The 25,084-nt window shown below is 41.4% G+C and overlaps 1 protein-coding gene across 8 annotated transcripts in view; it reads right to left on the reverse strand.

Annotated features, from left to right (window-relative positions):
• LOC146861800 (uncharacterized) overlaps positions 1 to 25,084 on the reverse strand; it is a 1,595,865-nt gene that overhangs the window by 449,015 nt on the left and 1,121,766 nt on the right. For 6 of the 8 annotated variants that reach the window (XR_014978334.1, XR_014978333.1, XR_014978332.1 and 3 more), the window contains one exon: positions 5,725 to 5,775. The exons of the other annotated variants lie outside the window; for them this stretch is intronic. Coding sequence is in view for 1 of the 6 variants with exons in the window: in XM_085643197.1 (XP_085499323.1) it covers positions 5,725 to 5,775 (51 nt within the window). In the remaining 5 variants the exon portion in view is untranslated. The remainder of the gene's footprint in view (positions 1 to 5,724; positions 5,776 to 25,084) is intronic. 8 annotated transcript variants of the gene reach the window in all.

Below are 25,084 nucleotides of genomic sequence, written 5' to 3' on the forward strand. Positions count from 1 at the left end.
CATCCCAGTTTTTAAAAGGGCCAGAGAGGGGATCCACGGTGTAATATACCGATATCTCTAATTGATTCTGCTGTGAAAATCCTAGGTAGAGTGATCCTAGCCAAAGTCACGGACTGGGAGAACAAAAATGAGGTTTTATCGAGCCTACAATATGGTTTTAGACAAGGTAGGAGTACTATGGATCAGTGCCTTAACTTACATTTATTAATAGGTAAACATACCATAGCTAAAGAATGCACTTTACATTAGGCCTTTATGGACCTCTCCTCTGCTTTTGATCTGGTTAATAGATCAAAGGTGTGGTCCATTCTGCTGGATATGGGCATTGACCCAAGTTTAGTCTATTTCTTTGCGGATTTACACAGGGACCTCTCAGCTACAGTTAGGGTTACCCAGGAAGGGAAATGTACAAGGCACTTTAAATCTTGTAGAGGTGTCCGTCAAGGATGTATTTTGGTGCCACTACTTTTTGCCCTTTATATTAATAATTTAGAAAAGTTTTTAGAGTTGGCAAGTTAGGACATCCCGCGAGTAGGAGAAAGGGGTATTCCTGTTCTCCTAGACGCGGATGACGCTGTGATAGTAGCTCGTACTGCCATAGGCCTTCAGAGGCTATTGGATGCCTTTAGGGCCTATATGAAGTCCTTGGACTCAATAGTGAACATAGCAAAATCCTACGTTATGTCTATGGGTCGAAGAAATAGAAAAGTCAAATCCTTTTATTGCAATGGAGCTGAGGTGTCTAGGGTGTCCTCTTTTACCTATCTGGGGGTTCTATTTGATGAGAGAGGTTCCTGGGTCCCCCAACAGAAAATCAAAAGAAATGCAGTGGTAAGATCAATGGCTGCTATTCAAGGGTTCGCACAGCATCTGAAGGCTAGCCTTTCGAAGCCATGCTTAATATTTATAGATCTAAATGCTTGGCTATTGCTGTTTATGGCTCTGACATCTGGGCTACAAGCACTTGGAAGGGGTGCAGACAGCTGAAAATAAATTTCTGCGTACCCTTTTGTCGGTCCCTCAATCAACCCCAACTTTTGTTATTCATCAGGAATTGGGGCTCGGATACGTGTCAGACTCGATGTGGTTGGCCCCGGTAGTATGCTGGCTTAGGACCTGGCTTAACCCAGACTTAACCCTAAATCATCAGATCATTCGGGACTGTGTTACCCTGGAGAAAGCCAGTAGTATCCCGTGGCTGCACTACGTCAAGCATATGTTTTTTAAATTGCGTGAGGAGAGGGAGTTATTTAAACCCTCAGTTAGGGCTCACTTTCTGTTAAAAACCTCGTCATTGATTTAGCCCTACCTAAGAATTGTTACCAAGCCCTTTCATCGTTGGATTTTAACTAGGTTCCGTTTTAACTTAATCCATTTCTCCTTAGGTAATCTGCAAGGCTGGTGCAAACCAGAGGATATAGGCCCATGTCCTTGTGATAATTTTTCATCACAGGACACAATGCATCTCATAATGTTTTGTGACTATTATAGTGAGATTCCTAGGAGGTTTTTAGTTCCTCTGTTAAGGGGAAAGAGTTTCTTACAGGTCAGACCTGCCTTACTTTATCTTCAACTGCTTAACAACCCTTGGGAGATTTTTAACATTGGCAGTTTTCTAGTGGCAATGGTTCATCTTAATAAAAAAAGGAACCCTATGTTAAAATCTGTATGACCTCATAGCATATAGATTGTCAGGCGCTGATCAAAAGTGCCTACCGAGGTTGCAGCCAGACACGGACTACATCACCCAGAAATCCCGGCCTGAAGAAGGCGTGGCCACTGCTGGTAAATACGCGGGACAGGAACCAATCGGTGCGCGTAATACTGACTATTGGAGTTGGGATGTGGAAGACGCCACTTGGGTAACGACGAGACGCAAGTGCAAGCGCAAAAGAGTCTGCTGTGAGCGCTTACCCAGTCGTTGCAGGAAGCCCGCCGTGAAGTACACGGCTTATGGAATATTTTGGTTCCGTGTCTATGGAACTCCACTGCGGGATGCTGATGTAAGCGTCGCCGCGTCCTACGAGCCAAGGACTTTCGAGAGCAGCGGAGCGCCCATCACCTAGCGGACTAAGAGGCCGTGTCGTTGGGGCTCTGGGAAGGAATAGCAGCCCTCGCAGCTTTCAGGTATCGCAGAAACAGGGGAGGGGCTGCCCTGTGCGGGACTACTTAACTTTGCAAGACGAAACAAAGCGTCTAGTGTTCTGGAGCTTGCTTGACATCTGGTTACAAAACACTCTCTCTTCTAACAAAGGATTGGAAACGACAAAAGCTAACATGATGATAATGTTAGGGTAGAAGTGTTGGGGTTCCAAGCAGCACCCTTCTTGACTACCTTGATTGATCTCGGAGAATCGCACATAGGTGCCTGTGAGTCCTGGGGAAGAGAAGGGGAAGGTGTGAGTGAGAAAGGTCTACATTGTCCTGTTGGTGTTGGAGGGGGTGTGTTCTCCTTTCAGGGTAACGCTACATATAAGGGCATGGCTGCATGTGCAGCGGCGTGAATGACGAGACACATTCGTTAGGCATAAGTAGTGAGACCTAAACGAGAGTAGGTTGGCTTGTTGCCTTTTCTCCATGTTCTTTTTCTCCATCTTCTTTTTCTTCATATTGCAGGAATCCCAATCCCCGCTGTTCCCATCCTAAATTCCTTTCCCTCGCCTGATTGCCCTTGTACTCTGTGTTTGTGTAATCCAGAGTCGGGGACGTCGGGAGGTGGAACCCTTGTGCTTCACTCGAGTCTACAGGAGCCTCAGTGGATCGTGACGTAGATTACCTCTGCTTTATTTTTTATGAAAACGTTCCTAATTGTGTTTTAAGCTCTTTTGCATTAGAAAGTCGATACTGCTGTATTAATTCCTTTTTTTTTTTTAAATCGATTATATGTCTAATTGGGTTACATGATTTTATTATATTGTGCAATGCGTACTCTACTTTTATGATTTTAATTAATCAAATAAAGTGATTTGACTGGCTGACTACCCATGTGAACCACAGGTAAAGTGCCTGTGCCCCCATTTCAACATGATGGAATTGGCATCCCCTCGCTTGGCATATTCAACTTACCTATAAGTCCCTAGCATATGGTAACAAAGCCCTCAGAGCTGGTCGTGTGAGACTGAGACAAAGTCAAAGTCTCAGGCGGACCACAATGGAGCCCTGAGCAGATACCCCTCGCTGTAGGTCTCGGTCAAATTTTTTACCTTCTGGCTTAGAAACCTTTCTGGAGCTTTTCTTCTCGGGGTCCCTCGAAGCTCTCAGCCAGTATGGCTAGCTAGGAGCTCCTGCTCAAACTTATGGAAGTCAGACAGCCAGAGATTTCCAGCGTGTTGAACCAGAGATCCAGGCCGACTCGCAGTTGAAGATCAGCGGCTTACCTCTCGCCAATGGTCCCGGTCACCTTTTCTACATACGGACCAGACTGGATTTGGCAAGGGTTCACTGGCTTGGGTTTCGACCAGCTCCTGGTCAAACTCTGGAAGTCGGACCTCTGAAGCTTTTCATCAGGACAAACCTGAAGAGCAGGCCGGCTCGTGGTTGAGGGTCGCTGGATTGGCTGGCCAGGCGAGTCGGTCTACTTATGAAGCTTTTTTCCAAAGTTGCTCCAAACTTCTTCAAACTTCTGGAACTTCTTCCTAAAGTTCCTCTGAGGGTCCCAAAGTGTACAAAACTTACTCCAAGGGTCTGGAAGCTCCAAGATGTTCCTTGAAAGTTTGGGACGTCAATTCCCACAATTCACTTGGACAAAACGCTTACAAATCCACTGGTAGTACTCCAGGCTGGGGATTCTTGATGGTGATGGTCCAGGTGGGCGCTGTTAACCTGTAGCTTGGGAGTCCACTCTCCAGTCCTTTCGAAGCAGGTTTGATCCACAGGGCTGTAGTTCCAGATCGTGCAGTAGGCGCAGTCAGTCACAATGCAGGGCCTGGTTGGTGCAAATCAAACTTACAGCACGGACTTCTTCTTCTTTCAAGCCGCAGATCTGAGAGACACTGCCCCTCTCAGATGCTTATTCAGTGTTCTCTGGGAGTCACACAGGAGGGCCCTTCTGTCCAAAGCGGTGCAGGAAAACACCCCAGAGCATGACCATTTCCTCCCAAGTGTGGCACAATGATCTCCCAGAAAGCTATATTTCTCCAGACTTCAATATGGCTAAAGTCCCAGCAGAAAGGCAAGAGCTGTCTAAACCAACCTCCAGGAAGGCTCATCTCCATAATCTCCCTCTGCACTGTATCTGCACAAAGTCCTTAAGACTGCCATCTGGCTGGGTTCAAAGAGTAGGGGTGTAAATGAAACTGTTTTCTCCCGTCTGTCTACTCCTTCTATTGAAGATTATTGTTTACAACCCCGCCACCTGGCTCTGGCATTCCCATGTAACAAAACCCTCTCCTCCCAGAATGGCTCCTTCACCCCAGGGCTACTTATCACCTCATCAAAGAAGCCTTGCTAATCCACTTAACTCTGACCAATCAGCACAGAGTACATGGAGGCCAAATGTTAGCTTACAAGAAAGTCTTATAACATCTTGTCTGTATATTGTAGGATAAATTCAACAAAAGCATATTGTTGGATATAACAATACCATTCTAGTAAGTCCTTGAATTATATTTTTATGATTCTCCTGGCGGGAATTGTTAGTTAATAACTTCCTGCAATGTTAACCTATGTGGCTGGGGATCTCCAATGGGGTAAATGAACTGGGCAATTCCTATATTTTATAATGACCCTGCCTATATCTAAAGCCCACCCTTACCCCTGGAACACCCAGGGGAGAGTTTAGGGGTTCTGAATATGTAAAAGTATTGCAGATCCTCACAACACAGTGCCCCTAGCACCAAAGTCGATTTTGGGAAGCACTTTACTACAATGTGGGAAGTAAAAAGTGCACTTTCACTAAGCCCAAGGCATCTAAAACCCATTTTATAAAGAGCCCTGCTTATAAATACCTGACCCCTCACCCCTGGGACACCTGGGGTAGACCCTGGGGTACCAAATATGCCAAAACATTGTAGTTTATTAATTAGTAAGTGCCCCAAACACCAAAGTCGAGTTTGGGTACCATTTAAATGTTAAAAGCAGTTTGTCCTGCAACACAGGGATGATTTTAAACAGGCCTCAGCAGTGCACACATGCAAATGCAGAAAGGGCTGTTGGCCTCTAAACGGCCCTGCCCTATTGTATACTATGGACTTAAAGGTAATTTTGACCCCCCCTGCCGTATTATGTACAACAGCCTTATAGAGAAGGTCGTGCGACTCAAAGGGGTACCCTAACCCATAGTGTACCCTAGTGTATGAAGGAGTTTTCACTGTATTCTAAGAGTGTCTTCAGCATAGCACTGGCCCAGGGCCTGGTTAAGTAGAGTCCAGGGACAGTCAGAGTCAGTTACCACCAGTACCAGTCAGAAAATAAATGGGGGGCCCAGTGTACAAGGATACATTTGCAACAACAGGCCTAGGCCTTCAAGCTCACTATAAATTGGCATCGGGCTAGAAAAATCAGAAAATCAGATACTCACAGACATGTGGCCTTGTGGAAGGTTTAGCCAAGAAACCACATCATTCTCCCTCGATCTGTCCCTCCACAAGGTTGAATTAAAAATGCAGGAATTACCCATGAATACTTCAATTTGCTACTACTTAGAAATTTTTGATATATTAATAAATGGACATCCACAAATAGCTGTAGCATAATTGCCAAATTACATTAAAATAAATATCTTACAAAACGTGATGGAGACTGGGCATTTCTTGGAGTTCTTGGAGTAGAAAATGACTGTGGAAGAAATTAAGATATTTACAGATGAAACAACATTAAAGTTGGCATTTTCATACAGTAACTGAAATACAGCCAAAACAAAACAGTATTTGTGACCATCTTGCTCAACAAGGGTATTTATTGAATTGTACTAAACTTAAAAGATGAGCTGTAGATGAGAGTGCAAAAGATGTATAAGGGATCTATTGCTAATGATCAGCCCGGGATCTACAATGCTATTAGCGTATCAGCACAGTAGTTCATTCCCCATCCACTTTTCACTTCATTCTTTCTTCAAAAGCATCCTGCTCCTTGATAGTGCTATGGTTGAGTTGTGCTCTAAAGGAGATCACAGATCAGTCCTGCAACAGTAGTTTCAGCATGCATTCTGTGGGCTCTTTCACTCTCCTCAATCAAATGAGTGGGCTAATTAAGGATTGCTGCTTTCTGTGCGCTACAGTTGTTAAAGTGCCACCCTCCAGTTATAAGTGTGAACCAAAAGCAGGAGAGCATATTAAGTGAAAGGTACAATTAACAGTAATTACTTTCCTGAAGCATGTTTGCAATGATGCTATAAGCACTAAGGCCCCAATGCCACTCCACAGGCACTCACTAACTCTTAAACTATTTTTCTTGAGTCATTGTCATGCTTTCACTAACCTTAACATAGAGAAAAACAACAAAGATTTTGGGCCTCTTTGGCTGACCCAATTTTAGGATTCACAATTAGTGCTAAATCGTACTATCCATGAGTATTTAGATCAAGTAGCATCACCCTGACAACTAACGACATTTTAATACCTGGTGTTCTTCTATACCGTGTCACTGTCCCCATAGTGTTTAGCAAGTGAGTGGTAGCTGGAGGCTTTCCAAATCCCGATAGTTGAATATTGAAACTAAGGGCATGATTAGGATGCCTGGCAAAGTACACCGACGTGGAAGCAGGACCTCCCAACTAGGAGTCAGAGGTCCCGCTTGCCACATTACAATGCGACCTCCTTCATGGCAGTCACAATGTGTATTCTTTGTATTGCGGCATGTGCTGCGGGCTCTAGCACACGTCACAATACAAAAAACACATCTGACATATCCTTGCACTATGGTGCCTGCCACATGGTTCAGGGATATGTACGGGGGCACCATAGGTTCCCCCCAGTGCCCATATTGGAGGGCCAGGACGGAAGGGGGCAAGCTATGATCCCCCCAGTCATTTCCCACCTGCCTTTTCATGCTGGGTTAACCACCATGAAATGGCTGCGGAAACCCCTGAGCGGGTACCGCTACTATTGTAGGGATTGCAGTCCCTCCGACGGTTCAATGGGCCCCTTGAGCCCATCGGATGCATGGCTGTTGGTCTCTCAGCCCACCCACATCCATCTGCCATAATGCGGCGGGCGGTCCTGCAGGGTCTGATGGCGGTGGGACTGCCACCAACTGCCTACTGGTGGCAGTACCACCACCATTGTAATGAGGCCCTTGGCTTTTGTTCTAATGTTTCACATTAATTTGTTTACTGAAGATGTATTCATTGTAGTCTTACTTTAGCTGTCTGAGTGACCTCATGTCATCAATACTTTAAAAACCATAAAGTACATGTAAGCAATAAACAAAGAGAGTGAGCCTTTTGTCAGCTCACTTTAGCCATTGGCTTCCATGGGTTTTTCATGTATTGTCATTGCTTGGGTTTGCTGTCCATAAGGCCATGGCATTTTAAGAATGATTAAATCAACTCATTAGTGCTCCCATGGGGATGGTGTGCATGTCTTTTGTTAGACGGCAGAACCAACATCACATGTATCGTGAAATCAGAGTCAGTGTGCAATCCTTGATGCATTTACTGACATAGTGCCTGATTACGAGTCTGGTGGGCCGAGGACTGCCAGACTTGTGGGGCACGGCGGTAGCTTTCCAGCCACATCTGCACTGACTGTCCAGCGGCCCCATTACCACTTTGGCAGTCAGACTGTCATGGGACCACTGCAGCCACCAGGGAACTGCCATTTCCTGGAGGTGGTGCGGCGGTCATGAGGCAGAAATATGCTTGGCGGGACCACCACGATCCTGCCAAGCATATTATGAGTTTCCTGTCTGCCGGCGGTGTCATGGAGGTTACTCCTCCATGAAAACCATGGCAGAGTAAACAAAGTGGGCCCTGCTGGGCCTCCTGTGACTCATCCACATGGGGATGCATGTTGGGGGCTCATGTTGTGTAAATGCACCCCCTGTTCCAGAACGGCATGAACTTTACAGTCTTTGCCATGCTAGAACGCTCTGTGGCGGTCTTGCAGCTGTGCTCTTCTAAGGCATACATATGTGCCTTCAAAAGGCACCACCCAAGATACGCCACGCCTTTCGTCTGCCAGACCATGAAAAACTCATAATCTGGCCTGCGGGCGGCAGTGAGTTTTGGTGGTCCTGGAGTGCAGCGGCGGCCTCCAGGACCGCTGAAACTCATAATCAGGCCTATAGTGACATTTTAATTGCTGGTTTCTGGATTGCTATTTAGAAAGGGAATAGTGTTTCCTTTATAGCATGTGAAGGCCATTTAATAATCACTCTTGCAAGCCAATTTGTTTTACTTTGCTCTCTTGATAACAAGTTTCAAATACAGCATTTTGTTTTCAAACAGTAAAGATGTGCAAATACATCAACTTTCTTACACCTGCACCACAAATACTGGCCAGTTGTCTAATGCATCTACTATAGAGTGCTTTGCTGTGTATGCCTTTTAAGATCACCACTTACAAAGCAAACTTCATCCTCTGACTCCTTTTCATAACACTCCTCTTTGATGGTACAAGCAAATTCTACTAGTGAAATGTGTTCAACAGATGGGTCCGACTCCCAACTTTCACATTGGTGTAGCCCTAATGTTTTTTATGCTGACATTTTCTTTCTAGGACAGCTGGGTGCAACATATAGAAAGTGACCCAAACAAGTCGCCTAACAAAAAATGTAACTAATTAGCTTCATTGTTGCATGTTTAAGAAAATGGAGAAGTATTGGCTCTTGCCAATGGTTGTTCAGTCTGGTATTAGCCAAGAACATTTTATTTAAAAATTGACATGTATAATTTGGTTCACTGATAAAAAGTCACCTCTGGAGATATCGCGATACAAAAATATTGTGATATAAATATCGATGCCAAAAATATTGTCATAATATGCTTATAATGGTAAGTACAAAATATCGAAGAAAATATCGATGTCACTAATATTGTTGTATAAAATATATATTTTTTTTTATATATATATAAATTTAAATAGTAACTATGAAATATATTAAATGTTAACAATAATAGATCAAAAATAACATATATTTAATATTTATTTAAACAAATATAACAATTAAACTGATGTAAAAAAGTTAAAAACACATGTCTATTATATATATATATATATATATATATATATATATATATATATATATATATATATATATATTATCTACTGGCGGTTGGCAGTAGATAGTTATAGTTAGGACCGTGTTTCCATAGGAAATCTGAAAATTCTATTATGAATAACTTTGGCGCCGGTTGACGAATCCTCGCGAAATTTTCAAAACTAATGGGGCGCTCCGCTCAGCTCCTACCCTGAAAGTCTCGGGGTGATTCGTCAGGCGGGGGCCGAGAAAAAAGGGGGGTCCCAAAACACATTTTCCCCATGCATTTTTCCATAGGACCTTTAGTCGAAGGTACAGCCCGAACGGCTGAACAGAATTACTTGAAATTTGGCAGAGAGGTAGTCCTCAGGTCAGGGAAGTGCCTTTTGCATGTGTGGAGTCAATCTGTTCAGTAGTTTCTGAGAAAATTGCAGTTAAACCACATAAATATCTATAGCCGCGCACCCTAACATGCGCAAGCGTAATTCTGATTGGTGGTTGCATGTCAGTCAACGTTCGAATCGATCGAAATCAGGAAGTATCGGCCGCCATTTTGTTTGTTGTGGGTGCGAGAGTGAAAAAGAGAGGTGGCGAACGTGAAAAAGGGGCAGGGTAGAGAGTTCCTGACCCCCTAGCCTTTGTCAGGGGGTCCCTAAAGGACCCCGAAGGGTGAAAAAACATTTTTATTTTTTTTAAATGGCGGGGTGCGTGCACGGTGAAAAATCATAGAGAAAAAAAAAAACATACATAACTTAGCATTTAAAAAACCATACAAATTCACTTAAAAAACCATAGGTTTCACACACGTTATAGTTAGGAATTAGCATTTAAAAAACCTTGCAAATTCACTTAAAAAACCATAGGTTTCACACATGTTATAGTTAGGTGGACATTTCACTCGAAAAAAAACAATGAAATTCCCCCGTTATAGTTAGTTCAGATAACTATAACTCGCGCGACCACCACTCTATCACAAGGATGATGTCATCAGTGATGTCATGATTGATGCCACTGACCATGTCATCAGTGATGCAATATGTGACGTCATGAGGAGTGGATTGCGGGCGCGCGAGTTATAGTTATCTGAACTAACTATAACGGGGGAATTTCATTGGTTTTTTTCGAGTGAAATATCCACCTAACTATAACATGTGTGAAACCTATGGTTTTTTAAGTGAATATATATATATATATATGTTTTCTACTCGGAAGAAATCCGGTAAATCCCAGATAATATCCAGCGGCACACCAAAGGACCAGCACACTAAAGAAATTTTATTGTGTTACACAAACAGAACAACGCGTATCAAGTTGACGACCTGTGCCCAACTTTCCATAGAAATATAGGTCAGTGTTCATAGAAAGTGAAGAAACATTGCAAACGTTATGATGATACAAAATAATCATACATTGAAAACCTAGCAATAATCGTCTTGTGAAGTGATTCAATTACATTTCACCTTGGGGAAATATATTAATTCATTACTTATGAATTTAGAAAATATATATGTATATACAGGTCGTAAAAATTGTCAATACGTAATTCTAGTCGACAAAACATTTGTTTCTTTTTCATCTTTTTCCCTTGTTTCAATTCATTAAGGAAATCATTTCACTTATTATCAACTCAGGGAAATTTGCCCTAATACGATAAAATAAATATACTTCAAATGATAATTCTCTTGTAGGTAATGTACCATAACATAATCGTCAATGCTTGTAACTATTAAGTGCAAGTGCCAAATTGTTGCATGATTACATATTAGGTATATAAGACAACATATCCGATTTTGTAACATTTCATACTACGCAATTTCCCAGGTTAGACAAAAACTTATTTCAACTTCACAATTACTGCTTTTCAATCCTCTTTGCAATAAATCATTAGCAAAAAACCTATTCAAATGTATTGATATACATCATTTGTTTGGCAATGTACTCTCTTACTGAATATATTCGTGGGCATAAGTCAATGACTGTTAATGATATGGTGAATGAGAAAACAATTATATACAAATTAATAATGAATATACAAAGTGAATATAGAAAATATATAAACAGATATACTAATAACGATTTTTTTTTAGATAGAAGTATGTCTGGGTGTCACTAGGACCCATATCTAGCAGGATCTAATCCACTATGCTAAGCCTAGCCATGTGGAAGAAATCTACCCAGGGGAGGAGACCGGGAAAAACTCTTAAGAGTTACTGAATCAAAGTACATTATTGAGCTCAATACTAAAATCCCTTATGGGATGAATTATGGAGAAGAACTTGCTACCCATACAGGCTAGTAACATTATTATTGGAGCCTCACTTCTCTATTAGCTCTCCATTTTGAATGTAGAACGGCTATAATCATTTTAATTATTCACTTTTTTATGTGATAGAAGGAGTAGGTTGACATTTCCCATATAGGAATAATTCTGTTAGTATACAGACTAATTGCTTATTAAATAAATTAGATTTCTTCCACAAGGCTAGGCTTAGCATAGTGGATTAGATCCTCCTAGATATGGGTCCTAGCGACACCCACACATACTTCTATCTAATATATTTTCGTTATTAGTATATCTGTTTATACATTTTCTATATTCACTTTGTGTATTCATTATTAATTTTGTATATAATAATTGTTTTCTTATTCACCATATCATTAACAGTCATTGACATATGCACACAAATATATTCATTAAGAAAGTACATTGCCAAACAAATGATGTAGATCAATACATTTGAATAGGTTTTTTGCTAATGATTTATTGCAAAGAGGATTGAAAAGCAGTAATTGTGAAGATGAAATAGGTTTTTGTCTAACCTGGGAAATTGCTTAGTATGAAATGTTACAAAGTCGGATATATTGTCTTATATACGTAATATGTTATCATGCAACAATTTGGCACTTGCACTTAATAGTTACAAGCATTGATGATTATGTTATGGTACATTGCCTACAAGAGAATTATCATTTGAAGGATAATTATTTTATCGTATTAGGGCAATTTTCCCTGAGTTGATAATAAGTGAAATGTTTCCTTAATGAATTGAAACAAGGAAAAAAGATGAAAAGGAAAAAATGTTTTGTCGGCTAGAATTACGTATTGACGTTTTTTGCGACATGTATATACATATATTTTCTAAATTCATAAGTAATTAATTAATATATTTCCCCAAGGTGAAATGTAATTGAATCCCTTCACAAGACGTTTATTGCTAGGTGTTCAATGTATGATTATTTTGTATCATCATAACGTGTGCTATGTTTCTTCACTTTCTAAGAACACTGACCTGTATTTCTATGGAAAGTTAGGCACAGGTCGTCAACTTGATAAAGGCTTTGCCGAAACGCGTTGTTCTGTTTGTGTAACACAATAAAATGTCTTTATTGTGCTGGTCCTTTGGTGTGCCGCTGGATATTATCAGGGATTTCCCGGATGTCTTCCGAGTAGAAAACGTGATTAGCGGAGCTGCGACCGCTGCTGGCACCGGCGTCGAGAGGAGGTAGAGCAGGGATCTTGCAACGACTTTCCTGAACGTATATGTATATATATAGGTATATATAGGTATATAGAGATATATATATACTTGAAGGTCCTTGCTGATGCAACCGCGCCACACCACAAGAAAACTGCCCGCACTCCAGGTAAGTCTAAGAAAGTTTATTGGGGTAGCTGACGCGTTTCGACCAGGAGGTCTTTGTCAAAGAATATATCATATACACATATCTATTCAAAAACTATTAAACTAATACGTTTCATTTCTATTATAATTTGATACTTTAATATTTTTTAAATAATGTAAAAGTAGTGCTTCAACAGTTTCTGTTTGCAATGGCAAGTTGTCAGGATGCTCAGTTTCTGCAGTAGCTGAGGCTACCCTGTAGGGTCGGGGCTCCCATTAAGGAGGTGTTTTGTGTGCATTAACTGTGGGAGCATGACCCGCTTTCCCTAAATGAACTTACCTGACAATTATTTGTAAAATGGGAGAGCAAGGGAGGTAAGCGGGGTATTGAGATCACCTTTTACGTACTGGAAACGAAGGTGCAGATTATACTTTCAATGATTGCAGCAACAATGAGCAAAAAGTATATATGTTAAAGCACCATGGACTAATTGTAAATGCAATTCAAGTTTTTAGTGCAAATGGATAAAAGGACTGGACTGTGACAAAGAATAAATTTGCATTTGAACTCACAATTATTGCTTGATATTCATGTGTGGTGTATTCTGGGCAATTGAGAACACTGGGACTATGATCAACATGAGCCCATGAGTAACAGCTGTACTTCTTTACTATGACTAAGACTATTGGTCAAAATGCGTCAGATTGTTGTTGCCCTGTGACTAATAAAGCACGTGAATTTCTAGCGGGGCTTCAGCAGTTTTCCGTTTGTGATGGCATGTTGGCAGGATGCTCCGTTCCTGCTGAAACACTCCACACCATCGTTTTTCAACAAATAGGAGCACAGACCACCGGATGAGTGCTGCAACTTCTCTTTATTGCTCCATGTGCAAATCAGCCATTCTGCGTTTCAGCCCTCAAGGGGCATTGATCACATGATGCGCTACACAGGTTGGTTTCCCTTTTTATGCCATTCTTTTCTTCTTTTTCAACTCTTAAAGTGATAAGTGCATCTGAAAACTATAGTCATGGACATAGACAACATACCACATGTGGCTGTTTACACAGGTAAGTCTTTGTATCTCATTTACATTTCACAATTTAATTAAATCACCGCATAAATGCATTAGTTGGATTGCTAACAGTTTGCAGCCTGATACTGAGGCCTAGTTCAATATTTTTACATGTGGATTTCAAAACATAGCTAAAATCCAATAGTCAAATTCATTTATAAATACATTGACCCAATTGGGTTCCCCTGAATAAATAGCTGTTATAAAACCACTTGTGCAAATAGTGCAATGATGTGCAAACAACTGCTTGTTGTACAAGTGTACATCCTTTGTCTAAGCTTAGATCTATTTAAGTGCATTATATGAATTGTTGTCAGTTGCAGCCTGGTATTGAGGCATAGTTCGAAGTTTTGGCATGTGGATTTCAAAACATAGCTAAAATACAGTTGTAAAATTCCTGTATAAAAACATAGCTGTTTAAAAAACACTTGTGCAAATAGTGCATCGATGTGCAAACAACTGCTTATAGTACCAGAGTACGTCCCATACCAAGCCTTAGATCCACATATGTCTACAGTGCATTATGCTTATCCTGCTGTCTAGTAAGTGTGCAAATTGCTGTTGATCTTTTGATTCCAATGTAAAGAAATGTGGGTGTCTCCCCTGACTATTAAAGTGCTTGTGCTATGACATTGCAAAAAAAGTGTATGTGTTGAATGTCCACTCAGTGATAGAAAAGCTAAAAAGTCTTAAAAACTGATGTGTTTTTGCTATGGGGGGGGCGGCATTAATTTTGGTTGTATATATTCTTTGTCGTGCATGGGAGTTCAGAATTGTGGCTAGGTTTAAAATGCCATCATATTGACTTCTACTCTCACTACACTCCTGCAGTGCTATATTTTTACAGGCAGGTATGGAGCTCCTCGGTGGTGTTCAACCCACCCGGAAATTTGAAGTCCAGCTCCAAAATATATCTGGTCTCCAATCTGCGTAGGGTTCTCTCCCTGTTTCCACCTCTCTTGTTCTGTGGCACAGAGTCAATTAAGTAGTATATGAAGCCTTGTGGATCTGGGCCACCAGGGCACTCCAGCACATAGATTACTTGGTCTGTCCTACAGGTTTCAAATAAAGAGGGCAACACAATAGTGAGTCTTAACTTGATTTTAAGTTGCATTGAACATATGCATATCACGGGGTTTATATTTTGGGACAATTGATTCCTTTTCAATGCCTTTCTTGTCTCTCTCTTGGACACTATTTTTCTTTGTTTCAGTGAGTGGGCAACCGAAGATGACATACGTTGGCATACTAGCGAGAACCTACTGGTAGCCTCCCTGGTGTTGCATACGTGAGGTACCCTCTCACTCTTTCACCTATTTTTCAGTAAGTGTTCTGCACTCACATGTTGTGGGGGAGGATATGCTTGATTGGGCGGCTTGATTGACAGTGGTTCTTCCTCTCCTCTTTTTTATACAATAAAAAAAGATTATAAATTTGAGAGTTTTGGGTCTGTGGGAAATTGGATGAGATGCCATAAAGTGGGGGTTAAAAATAGAGACACATTTTGAAAGCAGTACCTAAAAGTGACATTAAATATACTTTCTTACAACCAGGTCTTTATTGCATTGATGATCCCTTGCGTTCTGGGCCGTAATGTTCGTTACCTGTCTATACATAAAAAATCAAGCTCTTCTGCAAGTGAAAACTTGGAAGGAACTGCTCGCATCTTTGTGAGGAGTGTCTCTACCTCCCTCTCGCTCTTCATCGCGGAGCTCAGGTCAGAGTTCGAAGTTTCTACCGGTATCGCCTAGCTGCTTCCTGCATTTGCCATTGTTGCGCTATGTGCCCCTTGTTTGGCAATCTTGAGTGTGTCATTTTGTTTTACGAATGTGACGATACGCCCAAACTCATAATCGGTTTTCTCCCTGTGATATTTGAAGGTTTACCTTTATCTGATTTTGTCTTCCTACTTTCGTAATCTTTTGTTCATCTCATCCTTCAATCTGTGTAGTTCCTCGTTGTGCCCCAGTTGTAGCAACTCATCATTGATTTCTTCAATCTGGGTTTGTAGTTTCACCCTATCTGATTGCGCATATTTCACCAGTATTGTTACTAGTTTTCTAGATGCCTCCAAGTTCGTCTGAGCCCATTCTCTCATCATGGCCGGATCCGGATTCTATTAACTGGGTGCTGTTAAAATTCTCAATCCTCGTGGGATGCGTCCTACATCCAGATACCTTTGTAGGGATTTTCCCTCCCACCACTTGCTCTGTTCTTGTCTCATCAACTTTTCAAGTTTTCTTACTTTGTCTCTGAGGGTGGTATTGATGTTTCCTGCTGTTGCATTGTGGGAATTAGAGTTCGTGCTTGGTGCATATTCCTCATCAAACATCTCTGCTGCCGCCGCCTCCCAGTCTCTGAGTGCGTCAGCTGACATGATGCAATTTTGCTTTGGAGCGTATTAAATTTGAATTATGCTGATAACTCAGCCGTAAACTACTTAATTGCAGTCTTTGCCTATGTATCAGTAGCATACCTCTCTACCCAGTTTTTGAGAGCAGCTCCTACCTCCTCTTGTCGCCGGCGTTGCTCACGTTCTTCAACCCGGGTTCACCTGCCTCCAAGTGGAAAGAGAGTTGTCCGTCTCGCTGCAGGGGGGCTTGGAGGTCCAGAAACCCAGCCAGATTTGAAAATAGAAGTCCGGTGCTGGACTGACGCTCCTTGTAGTCCTCCGTTGCCCTTCGCCGAAAGGGGTTCTGTGTTCAGTCAGAAGGATCCGTATTGGCTGTTAATATCACGAAACACTCCACACCATAGTTTTTCAACAAATAGGAGCATGGACCACCGGATGAGTGCTGCAACTTTTCTTTATTGCTCCATGTGCAAATCAGCCATTACGTGTTTCAGCCCCCAAGGGGCCTGGATCAGATGACGCGCTACACAGGCTGGTTTCGCTTTTTATGCCATTTTTTTCTTCTTTTTCAACTCTTAAAGTGATAAGTGCATCTGAAAACTATAGTCATGGACATAGACAACATACCACATGTGGCTGTTTACACTGGTAAGTCTTTTTTTCTCATTTACATTTCACAATTTAATTGAATCACCGCATATATGCATTAGCTGGATTGCTAACAGTTTGCAGCCTGATACTGAGGCCTAGTTCAATATTTTGACATGTGGATTTCAAAACGTAGCTAAAATCCAATAGTCGAAACACATCAGATTGTTGCTGCCCTGTGACTAATAAAGCACGTGAACTTCTAGCAGTGCTTGACCAGTTTTCTGTTTGTGATGGAAAGTTGTCAGGATGCTCAGTTCCTGCTGTAGCTGCCCTGTAGGGTCGGGGGCTCCCATTACGGAGGGTGTGTGTGTGTGTGTGTGTGTGTGTGTGTGTGTGTGTGCGTGGGTGTGTGTGTGTGTGTGTGTGTGTGTGTGTGTGTGTGTGTGTGTGTGTGTGGGTGGATGAGTGTGTGTGTATCACTGATTGTATAAGAGCGTAAGAATGTGCTAGTATTTGTATGAGTAAGTGAGCTGGTGTGTGTATAACTGTATAGGTGAGTAAATGGCAGTGTGATTAATTGTTTGCATGACTGCCTAGGTGTGTGAGTACCTCTATGTATGAGTGGCAGTGTGTGTCTATATAGGTGTATGAGTGTATATGATAGTCCTGTACTTACTGAGTGACCGTAAGTATGAGTGACTGTACGGGTGAGTGAGTGGATGTGTGCGTAGACCTAAGAATCAGTGAGTGGGTATTTAGTTTTTGATGTTGGAGTGTCTATGGTTTTGAGAATGGCAGTCTGTAATTTAGAGTGGGTGTATCTAAAGTTATATTAGGGTGTGAGAATATGCATCAATTTATCACATGGATGATGTCATCAGTGATGTCATTTGAGATGTCATCAGTGATGTCACTGACCATGTCATGAGTGATGTAATATGTGACATCATTAGCAGTGCATTGCGGGCGCGCGAGTTATAGTTAGCTGAACAAACTATAACAGGGGAATTTAACGGGTTTGGTACGAGTGAAATGTCCAACTAACTATAACTTTCCCTAAAACGTATGGTTTTTCAGTGAATTTCGAAGGTTTTTTAAATGCTAATTTCTAACTATAACATGCCTGAAACCTAAGGTTTTTTCAGTGAATAAATATATATATTCAGGTTGATGGTATATGGCTTCTTTTATTGTATCAGGTCACCTTCGACCCCCAGACCAAAGAGACGCGTTTCGGCTTCAATGAAGCCTTTGTCAATCTATTTGGCGCCAGTTCATTTTCACATTAAATAGTCACTCCCACTTAAGGCATTAGCAAACATAAACAACATACTACGTGTCTCACTTCAAACCCTCTACATTTCACAAGTGCTATCTCCCTAGCACTTCCCCTTGCACAGTATATCGTCTCCATACCCAGCCAATGATTCAGACTGGCACACTCCTGTTCGTAGCACATCACTCGCTGTATTAACAATTGCTCCTCCAATGACTGGCATGGTTATTAAAGCTCACTTGATGTTTGCTATTAGTTATATGTTGCCACACTACTACTCAACAATGTAATGTAATTTATATTCCAATGTTTATACTCGACGCATGTGATTTATTGTCATAACTCAGTTTTTATGACTCTGCAATTGCTTTCCTCCTTCGCTGATATTACATTCAGCATTTTGGGCATATTATCACGTACAGGTTTGCTAGTTGTCAGACTTTTAGACTTTTAAACTTTGACTTTCCTGAGTAACTACTGCCCTAACTGTAAAACTTGTTTCTTTCCCCTTTTTTCTTTCTCTCCAAGGCTATTCAGTTTATGCTTTACAGGCAAAATTATTGTTGTCCTGATGATGATCCTTATATTCTTTTAATAGGATCGAAACGCCGTCGACACTTGAAAACACCCTATAAGTCTTAAAATATTAATTGCGATACATAAGGGTGCTCTATGAATTGTTTGTTGGTTCATTTTCTGAATTCTGTTACTTGCAACAAACCATGTTTCTTGCCTGAACCTCTTGTTCCTATTTTTCTGTTTCGCTGTATGTACTGGACACAGGCTTGTGTCCCACTTTGTGAATTTCTTTGATATTTTTGGCATATCATTATATCAGTAAAATTTATGACCACTGTCCGGCTGGACAAGTCTTTGAAAATAAGTACTGATTGGGTCCTTATTCATTGTTACTTTCATTCCTTCTTTTCTATGAACTATTGTTGTTTATAATTACATAATTCCCAGGGTCCCTGGTTGACCTTCTATGGGTGCTCTTGTTGTTTTTAAATATATATAGATCACTTCAAACCCTCTACATTTCACAAGTGCTATGATAATGGATTAAATGCTGCGCAATGCACATACAAAATATACATAGTCACATGAATAAATGTTGTGTGGGTGAAGAGTTTAAAAGGCAAAACCAAAACATCTATATGTTGCCAGCCTAAGTGAGAAAGCTCATAAATTACATATGAGACGCCAAACACTCTAAATATGCCGCCTGTATATTTAACATTTATACAAATATAAAGTCTTTGAAAAACTATTTGACATTTAAAACATGGTGCAGTTATATCGTAATAAAAGTGAAAAGCACCTCTGTCTCCCCTCAGACCTGGAATGCATTTCTGAAATGAAAACCGCTCTACCGATAATTGAATGCTGATTCATACTGCAGCTATAATGACTTACAAAGCCAGATGAAAGTGCAGCAAACACTAATTCAAACCCCAATAAGCATTCTACTCGGGTGATTACTTTCATGGAAGTCAGTTACCTAACAAATGCATGTGTCCATGTCAGAACTACCCCTCCCATAATGCATCTGGGCGATCGCAAATATGCCGGCAAAGTTTGGTGAATGTCACTTTCAAGAGTCAGCATCCCTAAAAAAAAAATATATTGAATCCAGAAAGCAATCCAAAGTAAGTCATCATGATAGGGGTCACATATGCAGTTCGTAAAGTGCATCAAAGTCTCAATGTTTTAAAACGAAAAGCAGCGTGAAAACCATGTTGTAAAACAGACATCCTCTCAGGGTGGAAGAGGACCGATGCTCAAACAGTTGCAGATGTGCCATATCAACCTCACTGCTTCAGCATTGGTGTAAGCAGTGCCCGATCACCACTTGGTGTCAGACTCCTGGGCAAGGCATTTCTTGCTGGGAAATGTTGAACCCTCGCTGGCAGTCGAAAAAACCGCCTCGCTATGTGATCACTATCTCCCACTGCTGCCATCCTCGTACCTCTTCCTGACTTCCACATTGGGGGCTAACCCTCTAGCACCACCGTACTCCAAGCAAAGATTTCGGTCACAGGGCAGAGCCACAAACGACCGGTGTTCCGTGGGAAGCGCCCAGACCACTGACGCTTAATCGAAATGAACAAAACACCTAACTTCAACAGGAATTTCCAAATGAAGAAGGCACGGACTTCAGGTTGATGGTATGCGGCATCTTTTATTGTATCAGGTCACCTTCGACCCCCAGACCAAAGAGACTCGTTTCGGCTTCAATTAAACCTTTGTCAATCTATTTGGTGCCAGTTCATTTACACATTAAATAGTCACTCCCACTTAGGGCATTAGTAAACATAAACAACATACTACGTGTCTCACTTCAAACCCTCTACATTTCACAAGTGCTAATATAATGGATTAAATGCTGAGCAATGCACATACAAAATATACATAGTCACAAGAATAAATGTTGTGTGGGTGTAGAGTTTAAACATCAAAACCAAACATCTATATGTTGCCAGCCTAAGTGAGAAAGCTCATAAATTACATATGAGACGCCAAACACTCTAAATATGCCACCTGTATATTTAACATTTATAAAAATATAAAGTCTTTGACAAACTATTTGACATTTAAAGCACGGTGCAGTTATATCGTAATAAAAGTGAAAAGCTCCTCTGTCTCCCCTCAGACCTGGAATGCATTACTGAAATGAAAAGCGCTCTGCCGATAATTGAATGCTGACTCATACTGCAGCTATAATGACTTACAACGCCAGATGAAAGAGCAGCAAACACTAATTCGAACCCCAATAAGCATTCTACTCGGGTGATTACTTTCATGTAAGTCAGTTACCTAACAAATGCATGTGTCCATGTCAGAACTACCCCTCCCATAATGCATCTGGGCGATCGCAAATATGCCGGCAAAGTTTGGCGAATGTCACTTTCAAGAGTCAGCATCCCTAAAAAAAACATTATATCGAATCCAGAAAGCAATCCAAAGTAAGTCATCATGATAGGGGTCACATATGCAGTTCGTAAAGTGCATCAAAGTCTCAATGTTTTAAAACGAAAAGCAGCGTGAAAACCATGTTGCAAAACAGACATCCTCTCAGGGTGGAAGGGGACCGATGCTCAAACAGTTGCAGATGTGCCAAATCAACCTCACTGCTTCGGCATTGGCGTCAGCAGTGCCCGGTCACCACTTGGTGTCAGACACCTGGGCAAGGCATTTCTTGCTGGGAAATGTTGAACCCGCACTAGCAGTCGAAAAAACCGCTTTGCTACGTGATCACTATCTCCCACTGCTGCCATCCTCGTACCTCTTCCTGACTTCCACAGTAGGGGCTAACCCTCTAGCACCACCGTACTCCAAGCAAAGATTTCAGTCACAGGGGAGAGCCACAAACGACCGGTGTTCCGTGGAAAGAGCCCAGACCACTGACGCTTAATCGAAATGAACAAAACACCTAACTTCAACAGGAATATCCAAATGAAGAAGGCAGGGACTTCAGGTTGCTGGTACACAGCTTCTTTTGTTGTATCAGGTCACCTTCGACCCCCAGACCAAAGGGACGCGTTTCGGCTTCCATGAAGCCTTTGTTAATCTATTTGGTGCCAGTTCATTTTCACATTAAATAGTCACTCCCACTTAAGGCATTAGTAACCATAAACAACATACTACGTGTCTCACTTCAAACCCTCTACATTTCACAAGTGCTAATATAATGGATTAAATGCTGAGCAATGCACATACAAAATATACATAGTCACATGAATAAATGTTGTGTGGGTGAAGAGTTTAAACATCAAAACCAAAACATCTATATGTTGCCAGCCTAAGTGAGGAACCTCATAAATTACATATGAGACGCCAAACACTCTAAATATGCCGCCTGTATATTTAACATTTATAAAAATATAAAGTCTTGGACAAACTATTTGACATTTAAAACACGGTGCAGTTATATCGTAATAAAAGTGAAAAGCACCTCTGTCTCCCCTCAGACCTGGAATGCATTTCTGAAATGAAAAGCGCTCTGCCGATAATTGAATGCTGACTCATACTGCAGCTATAATGACTTACAAACCAGATGAAAGTGCAGCAAACACTAATTCGAACCCCAATAAGCATTCTACTCGGGTGATTACTTTCATGGAAGTCAGTTACCTAACAAATGCATGTGTCCATGTCAGAACTACCCTCCCATAATGCATCTGGGTGATCGCAAATATGCCGGCAAAGTTTGGCGAATGTCACTTTCAAGAGACAGCACCTCTAAAAAAAACATTATAACGAATCCAGAAAGCAATCCAAAGTAAGTCATCATGATAGGGGTCACATATGCAGTTCATAAAGTGCATCAAAGTATCAATGTTTTACAACGAAAAGCAGCGTGAAAACCATGTGGTAAAACAGACATCCTCTCAGGGTGGAAGGGGACCGATGCTCAAACAGTTGCAGATGTGCCAAATCAACCTCACTGCTTCGGCATTGGCGTCAGCAGTGCCCGGTCACCACTTGGTGTCAGACTCCTGGGCAAGGCATTTCTTGCTGGGAAATGTTGAACCCGCGCTGCAGTCGAAAAAACCGCCTCGCTACGTGATCACTATCTCCCACTGCTGCCATCCTCGTACCTCTTCCTGACTTCCACAGTGGGGGCTAACCCTCTAGCACCACCGTACTCCAAGCAAAGATTTCGGTCACAGGGGAGAGCCACAAACGACCGGTGTTCCGTGGAAAGCGCCCGGACCACTGACGCTTAATCGAAATGAACAAAACACTTAACTTCAACAGGAATTTCCACATGAAGAAGGCACGGACTTCAGGTTGATGGTATGCGGCATCTTTTATTGTATCAGGTCACCTTCGACCCCCAGACCAAAGAGACACGTTTCGGCTTCAATTAAACCTTTGTCAATCTATTTGGTGCCAGTTCATTTTCACATTAAATAGTCACTCCCACTTAGGGCATTAGTAAACATAAACAACATACTACGTGTCTCACTTCAAACCCTCTACATTTCACAAGTACTATGATAATGGATTAAATGCTGCGCAATTCACATACAAAATATACATAGTCACAAGAATAAATGTTGTGTAGGTGAAGAGTTTAAACATCAAAACCAAAACATCTAAATGTTGCCAGCCTAAGTGAGAAAGCTCATAAATTACATATGAGACGCCAAACACTCTAAATATGCCACCTGTATATTTAACATTTATAAAAATATAAGTCTTTGACAAACAATTTGACATTTAAAGCACGGTGCAGTTATATCGTAATAAAAGTGAAAAGCTCCTCTGTCTCCCCTCAGACCTGGAATGCATTACTGAAATGAAAAGCGCTCTACCGATAATTGAATGCTGACTCATACTGCAGCTATAATGACTTACAACGCCAGATGAAAGAGCAGCAAACACTAATTCGAACCCCAATAAGCATTCTACTCGGGTGATTACTTTCATGGAAGTCAGTTACCTAACAAATGCATGTGTCCATGTCAGAACTACCCCTCCCATAATGCATCTGGGCGATCGCAAATATGCCGCCAAAGTTTGGCGAATGTCACTTTCAAGAGTCAGCATCTCTAAAAAAAACATTATATCGAATCAAGAAAGCAATCCAAAGTAAGTCATCATGATAGGGGTCACATATGCAGTTCATAAAGTGCATCAAAGTCTCAATGTTTTAAAATGAAAAGCAGCGTGAAAACCATGTTGTAAAACAGACATCCTTTCAGGGTGGAAGGGGACCGATGCTCAAACAGTTGCAGATGTGCCAACTCAACCTCACTGCTTCGGCATTGGCGTCAGCAGTGCCCGGTCACCACTTGGTGTCAGACTCCTGGGCAAGGCATTTCTTGCTGGGAAATGTTGAACCCGCACTAGCAGTCGAAAAAAACGCCTTGCTACGTGATCACTATCTCCCACTGCTGCCATCCTCGTACCTCTTCCTGACTTCCACAGTGGGGGCTAACCCTCTAGCACCACCGTACTCCAAGCAAAGATTTCGGTCACAGGGGAGAGCCACAAACGACCGGTGTTCCGTGGAAAGCACCCAGACCACTTACGCTTAATCGAAATGAACAAAACACCTAACTTCAACAGGAATTTCCAAATGAAGAAGGCACAGACTTCAGGTTGATGGTATACGGCTTCTTGTATTGAATCAGGTCACCTTCGACCCCCAGACCAAAGAGACACGTTTCGGCTTCAATGAAGCCTTTGTCAATCTATTTGGTGCCAGTTCATTTTCACATTAAATAGTCACTCCCACTTAAGGCATTAGTAACCATAAACAACATACTACGTGTCTCACTTCAAACCCTCTACATTTCACAAGTGCTAATATAATGGATTAAATGCTGAGCAATGCACATACAAAATATACATAGTCACATGAATAAATGTTGTGTGGGTGTAGAGTTTAAACATCAAAACCAAAACATCTATATGTTGCCAGCCTAAGTGAGGAACCTCATAAATTACATATGAGACGCCAAACACTCTAAATATGCCGCCTGTATATTTAACATTTATTAAAATATAAAGTCTTGGACAAACTATTTGACATTTAAAACACGGTGCAGTTATATCGTAATAAAAGTGAAAAGCACCTCTGTCTCCCCTCAGACCTGGAATGCATGTCTGAAATGAAAAGCGCTCTGCCGATAATTGAATGCTGACTCATACTGCAGCTATAATGACTTACAAACCAGATGAAAGTGCAGCAAACACTAATTCGAACCCCAATAAGCATTCTACTCGGGTGATTACTTTCATGGAAGTCAGTTACCTAACAAATGCATGTGTCCATGTCAGAACTACCCCTCCCATAATGCATCTGGGTGATCGCAAATATGCCGGCAAAGTTTGGCGAATGTCACTTTCAAGAGACAGCATCTCTAAAAAAAACATTATAACGAATCCAGAAAGCAATCCAAAGTAAGTCATCATGATAGGGGTCACATATGCAGTTCATAAAGTGCATCAAAGTATCAATGTTTTAAAACGAAAAGCAGCGTGAAAACCATGTGGTAAAACAGACATCCTCTCAGGG

The sequence above is a fragment of the Triturus cristatus genome, chromosome 2_2, assembly GCF_964204655.1.
Source record: "Triturus cristatus chromosome 2_2, aTriCri1.1, whole genome shotgun sequence".
Classification (NCBI taxonomy): Eukaryota; Metazoa; Chordata; class Amphibia; order Caudata; family Salamandridae; genus Triturus; species Triturus cristatus.